The sequence below is a fragment of the Stylophora pistillata genome, chromosome 7, assembly GCF_964205215.1.
Source record: "Stylophora pistillata chromosome 7, jaStyPist1.2, whole genome shotgun sequence".
Classification (NCBI taxonomy): Eukaryota; Metazoa; Cnidaria; class Anthozoa; order Scleractinia; family Pocilloporidae; genus Stylophora; species Stylophora pistillata.
In genome coordinates, this window is record NC_142525.1 from 13,973,389 (window position 1) to 13,980,067 (window position 6,679).

Genomic DNA, 6,679 nt, shown 5'->3' on the forward strand with positions numbered 1-6,679 from the left:
AATGTTCATTTTCAAGATGAGGGTCAATGAACAAACTTCGTTATGGAGGCCTTACTTTGAAGTTATATGTGCAACAAAGCTTGCACATGTAACTTAAAGATTTTCGGAACTCAAAAATGCATCAGCATCACCTCGCATGGCGGCCTTATAGATTCAGTCATGATTTTGTTTACGTAACGAAGTGGAATTGAGTTCTGAAGTTTGTAGGTTGATTGTCTTTTCCAAGGCAAGTGATGTGAAATGAATTCTTGGAAAGCATTTCATACAAATATTCTTGGCAGAACTTGCCAGAAGGGCCAAAATGTTTGGGAAATGATGAAATCTACACTAGAAGCCATTGGGAGCTTGATTTGGTTTGAATGTGTGACTAATTTTCGACAATGCTACATGTAACACAATGCTGAGTACATATGATGCCATCCTCGGAGACCCAGGAGCTGCGTCGATTTCAAGTTAGGGCATGAAGAGCCCCTGGGGACATTGTCTTACAAGACTAGTTCCAAACGGTCGCAGTCGTTCTGCCATCTGATTGGTGCCACAAAATCTTTGTGTTTTTCTGCACAATCAGAGTGAAGTGTGCTTTAAAGTCCTTTCGTGTGTTTTAACACGGACATATACTAGTAGCTCAGTTGCTCTCTATGTTTGTTTGGACCGTGCGACGGAGATTTGCTTGAGGTGAAAAGTTTCAGTCCTAGCACACAATGTAAGAGAAATCGATCAGATTGTCCGCGAAAAACTTACCGGAAATTGTACTGAATACTTTCGCAGGTATCACTAGAGAACGTGTTTTAAAGTTTGCGAGGTTTGTATACACCACGATGGTTGCAGTCATTGATATGTCGCTTTAAACGTTAAAGGAGATTGAAGCTTAAATTTTTCTAGAATTTTTTGCATAATTTGCTGTGACTGAAACTTTGCCAATCCCGTGAAGTTATTTCGTCGCACGGGCCACGCAAGTATGTCGAGCAACTGGCGCTTTCGCCTACGTAGCTTTCTGCTTTCTGTACGCGCCAAAATCTAATCTTAGTAGTAAAGTCCTTCACAATACGGCCAAGGTTGTAGAGAACGTTAAGTTCGTGGACGACCTCCAGCAAGTCCTAAGAGAAAGCTTAGCTGTATTTCCGGTTAGCTAATTAAAATCTGAACAAAAACTGTTTAACGAGAACATCGTGAGAAAGAGAGATGTTTTCGGGCAGTTACCGAAGGGGTTTGGAAAGAGTTTAATCTTTCAACTGCTATCTAGAGTGTTAAAATTCTTGAGCTAGGAAGGCCACGGATTCTCTTCTAGTCCCTTGGTCATTGTCATTTCACCTCTTCTGTCGATAGTTGAAGACCAGGTTAAATACCTTTGATCATTGGGAATCGATCTGATGCTGTTTTCAATGGAAGAAAAAAAACCAAAGACCAAGAAATATTGGATGGAAAGGGCGGGTTTGTTTTATTGCAAATGTCAGCTTAGTAGTACAGGGTCATCTACCCACATCTAATAAGCAAAAGTTTCCACGCTCAGCTTTTCTTTTTTTTCAAGCGAAGATGGGATTAGATTTTGGCACGCGCAGAAAGTTGCGCAAGCTCCAGTTGCTCGACATACCTGCGTGGCTCGTGCGACGAAATAACTTCACGGGATTGGCAAAGTTTCAGTCACAGCAAATTATGCAAAAAAATTCTAAAAAGATTTAAGCTTCAATCTCGTTTAACGTTTGAGGCGACATATCAATGACTGCAACCATCGTGTTGTATACAAACCTCGCAAACGTTAAAACACGTTCTCTAGTGATACCTGCGAAAGTATTCAGTACAATTTCCGGTAAGATTTTCGCGGACAATCTGATCGCCTTCTCTTACATTGTGTGCTAAGACTGAAACTTTTCACCTCAAGCAAATCTCCGTCGCACGGTCCAAACAAACATAGAGAGCAACTGAGCTACTAGTATATGTCCGTGTTAAAACACACGAAAGGACTCTAAAGCACACTTCACTCTGATTGGGCAGAAAAACACAAAGATTTTCTGGCACCAATCAGATGGCAGAACGACTGCGACCGTTTGGAACTAGTTTTGTAAGACAATGTCCCCAGGGGCTCTTCATGCCCTAACTTGAAATCGACCCACAGCCCCTGGGTCTCCGAGGATGATATGATGCACGATCCTCGCAGTAGATAGCGCTATTTAAGCAATAGCGAAAATCAGACCTGAAAAAAATCAGGCCTGTACGGGATTCGAACCACTGACCTATGCGATACTAGTGCAGCGCTCTGCCAATTGAGCTAACAAGCCAACTGGGAGCAGGCCGTTAAGTTGATTCGTAAAAAACCCGTGAAAGTGATAAATGAGATACAATGAAATATAAATAGCGCTGTCTACTGCGAGGATAGTGCATCATATGTATCTAATACCGCAGTACAAAATATATGAACTTCATATATTTCATTGTATCTCATTTATTACTTTCACGGGTTTATTACGAATCAACTTAACGACCTGCTCCCAGTTGGCTTGTTAGCTCAATTCGTTGAGCGCTGCACTAGTATCGCAGAGGTCGGTGGTTCGAATCCCGTACAGGCCTGATTTTTTTCAGGTCTGATTTTCGCTATTGCTTAAATAGCGGTATCTACTGCGAGGATCGTGCATCACATGTATCTAATACCGCAGTACAAAATATATGAACTTCATATGTTTCATTGTATCTCACAATGCTGACTGTAGGTTTCTATTACCATTAGGGCACAAATTTCTATTTTCAGTTGGTTGGGAGCAAAATGTTTACTCTAATTATTGTATTTGGGTTTTGTGGGACTGTATTTTCAATGAAGAACACGGGAAAATTTAGTTGAGGTAGGTGGATATGGGGTTGCAAATGGAAGAATCTAGGGAAAAAAGATAGATGCATAACAAGATCAGAACACAAGCCACACTTTAATGAGTCATATGTTGGGTAGTACTCTGAAGTAACATTACATTAAAACTGCTAATACTTTTTAACCCAAGAAAACTCACAATTTGACCTGGAGGTTTTATTTAACAGAAAGATCAATAGAGATAAGTGTCACCGTAATTGATTTCAGGAACAGTAATTAGAGACATAACCTAAACACACCAGAGTTCAAAGTACAGGCAAGCGCATGATGGTTTCATATGATTTAAAGTACCAGAATCTTTCAAGTTTTCTTATTATTGATATTGTTATTTCATGCCATTGTGTTTCCCAAATTTAAGCTATGTAGAGACATGAAATGAAAAGGTGAACTTGACATCATCATGTAAATGGTCAACTTAACATTAGGGGTGTAACGATTAATCGAATTCTCGATTAATCGCGATTATGACCGTTCGGTTCGATTCACGATTATTTGATTCCACGTTTCGATTTTGGTTCGATTTTTTGCATACCTTTCCAAAAGTGCCCTCAGTGAGTCATTATATTGTAAACTTAGAATCCAGATCTCAATAAGATGTTCGTTTTTCATTGACAATCGATCAAAGACGCTAATTTGCAGTTCTTGCGCCATGTTGCTTGGTAAAAATCCCGGGGTAAAAATGTTGCCCCTCTACCACCCCCTGAGAATTTCCAAATAAGGCAAACCATGTGCGTGCTCACAAACATGGCGGACAACACGGCGACGAATGGCCAAGCGATTGTGAATCCGCCTGCTTCTTTTCGATTCGCAGTGTGGAAATATTATGGTTTTCCGACTAAAGACGGAACAACAGACAAGTCTAAAACTATCTGCAAAATTTGCTTCGCAACTTTCAAGTATTGTGCCGGTTCGACTTCAAGCATGAGCGCTCACTTAAAAAGTCAACACAGTATTGATGAAAAGTCAGAAGTGTTGCAGTCAAAGACGGCAAAAACTTCACCGGGTACCAAAAACAGTACTGGAACAGGACAGTCAAAAATTCAGGATGTTATGAAGAATAAGTTGCCGCGGTCGGGCAACAGAGCAACGGCAATAACGAAGTCTATTGGAGTTTTCATTGCAAAGGACATGAGGCCCTATTCAGTTGTGGAAAATAAAGGGTTTCAACACATGATCAACGTTCTGGAGCCAAGGTATGACTTACCAAGCAGAGTTCATTTTTCTGAGAAGGTGATATCTAAACTTTACGAAGAAGTCAAAGCAGAAGTCGAATCAGACCTTAAAAGTGCCGAGTTCGTGGCTTTAACAAGTGATGGATGGACATCTAGATCAACCGAAAGCTACATAACAGTTACCGCACATTTCATCCAAGAATGGAACATTAAAAACTATGTTTTGCAAACAAGAAGAATGGATGTGTCACATACATCGGAAAACTTATCAAATATACTGACTTCAGCTATATCTGAGTGGAATTTACAAAGATATGAACAGAATCCATCTCTGACATCTGACAATGCCAGCAATATAGTGAATGCTGCAAAGCAAGCTGAACTTTCACCACATGTTGGATGTGTGGCCCATACAATCAATCTGGCAACCCAAAAAGGACTTAAGGTATCTCAAATGGACAGGCTTCTTGGAAGGATAAGGCGCATAGCAAGCTTTTTCCATAGGAGCACAACAGCTATGGCAGTTTTGAAATCAAAACAAGCTTTATTGGAATTGCCACAACACAAGTTGATAAATGATGTACCAACTAGGTGGAACTCCTCATATGACATGGTGCAGCGGTTTTTAGAGCAACAGGCAGCAATTGAAGCTGTCCTCTTGACAAAGGATGTCAAGAAAAATGCCAAAGATGTTCATTTCCTGTCAGAAAATGATATCTCTGCAGCAGAGAGTGTCATCAATGTACTGGGACCAATCAAGACCATTACTACTATCCTTTGTGATGAGAAGACGCCTACAGTATCCATGATTCACCCTCTGAAGGAGATGCTGATTCAGCAGTTGAAAGTTTCAGATGATGACATTATGCTTGTTAAAGAAGTAAAAACAGCTATTGCAAAGGATTTGGATGCTAGGTTTGGAAACAACTGTTTGTCTAGTATGTCTACAGATTAAATAATAATTATTATATCCAAATTATAAAGAGTCTTCCCAATAAAGGTTTTTGTTAGAGCTTTCTGTCGCAAATAAACATGCTGCAGTGCTATTTGAGTTGCAAAATGTAGTTTACAAATTGTTCTCATATTCTAGATATACAGACCTTGACACATTGCAGTTTCTGAAGGAGAGTTCCTGTTTAGATCCAAGGTTTAGATCCATGCCATATCTTGATGAAACCGAGAAACTAGATGTCTACACTGCACTTACCTTGAAAGCAGTCTCACTGAATGAGCAACAACAAAATTCAGTTCAGGTTCGTAAAAATTGGAAATTTTTAACAGCCAACATTTACTGCTTGTACTGACGGTACTGAGTTGAGTTACAAACATATTAAATGATAATAGAGTGTTTTTCTGTTCATAGGTGAAGACTGAAGCAGACCAGCCTAGTGCGCAGGGACAGCCACAGCTGCCCAATTTGCCAAGTCTACCAACTCTGGAGGGTGAACATTCAAATTCCAGTGGAGACACAACTGTTGTCCTCACAAGTGATCCCCCACCAGAAAAGAAAAGGAAATCTGCCTTGGATGATCTTTTTGGAGATGTTTTTATAACTAAAGTTCATCCTGGGAAGTCAGTGTTTCAGTTAGTTGAGTCAGAGTTGGCTAATTACAAAGTTGAAGAAACCATGCCTTTGAACTCTAATCCATTGTTGTGGTGGGAAGCAAATGAGCTGAAATATCCCATTTTGTCAAAGTTGGCCAAAAAATATCTATGTGTCCCTGCCACATCAGTGGCCAGTGAGAGGGTTTTCTCTTCTGCAGGGGACATTGTGTCTGCTCAGAGGTCATGTTTGCATAGTGATCATGTAGACAAGTTACTTTTTTTACAGAAAAATATGAGAGTGCACTAGATCTAGATTCTAGAAAGAACTCAAAAAAGAACACTGACAAATTGCATGTTTTTTATTTGTTATTGCATCCTTGAAATAGATTAATAATGTTCCTGTTACTATTGTATCCTCACATTGAGAGTTTAGGGTTGTATGTTGTTACATTGTGTATCATCTTGCAAGAATTAAAAATCATTAATATTTTGCATAATCGAATCGAAATAATCGAAACCGAAAGGCAATAATCGAAATCGAATCGAATCGAAAGAAACATGAATCGTTACACCCCTACTTAACATGCTATCAAAATTTGTCGGGTAAACTCATCGACTTGACAAGATCGTCGATACTGTCCATCTTCACTGTTTTCAAAAGATTTTATAGAAAAATTCACTGCTTGACGAGTGAATTCCACGTTAAATTTCACGCGGAAAACCGATATCGCACGAATCGCGAAGCGATGAGTGCGATAGCGGTTATAACTTACACAAGCTGCAGTTATAATACAAGCCGGATCTGGGTGCACAAGTTATAACACAAGTTATAACACAAGTTATAACTTGCAGAAGCTGCAGTTATAACACAAGCCGGATCTGGGTGCTATGGCTTGTGTGAGAATTAACTCGTCAAACGATCACCTGAAAAAAAATTACTCGAGACCACGCTTACAATCAAGATGGCTAACTCAGACTAATAAGGCGTCCGACACTAGACCACGTGACATGCGTTTGACTCTCGTCGACAAATAAATAAATAATTAAATAAATAAATCCGATCGAGCTATAGTGTGACTACACATTTTGTGTAAGCCACACAAAA

At 39.7% G+C, this 6,679-nt stretch overlaps 1 protein-coding gene across 1 annotated transcript; it reads left to right on the forward strand.

Moving 5' to 3' along the window:
* The first annotated feature begins 3,276 nt into the window (after positions 1-3,276).
* LOC148726735 (E3 SUMO-protein ligase ZBED1-like) lies at positions 3,277-6,071 on the forward strand. Its single transcript, XM_088727782.1, has 3 exons — positions 3,277-4,944; positions 5,120-5,282; positions 5,393-6,071. Exons 1-3 carry the CDS (start codon positions 3,584-3,586, stop codon positions 5,879-5,881), a joined length of 2,013 nt encoding a protein of 670 aa, XP_088583908.1. The 5' UTR covers positions 3,277-3,583; the 3' UTR covers positions 5,882-6,071.
* Positions 6,072-6,679: the final 608 nt, after the last annotated feature.

Excerpts from the sequence above, each read along its gene's own strand:
- LOC148726735 (XM_088727782.1), top strand. The coding sequence starts at position 3,584 with ATGTGCGTGCTCACAAACATGGCGGACAACACGGCGACGAATGGCCAA. Across the intron at positions 4,945-5,119 it reads GCAAAGGATTTGGATGCTAG|ATATACAGACCTTGACACAT; the intron begins GTTTGGAAACAA and ends CTCATATTCTAG. Across the intron at positions 5,283-5,392 it reads AACAACAAAATTCAGTTCAG|GTGAAGACTGAAGCAGACCA; the intron begins GTTCGTAAAAAT and ends TTCTGTTCATAG.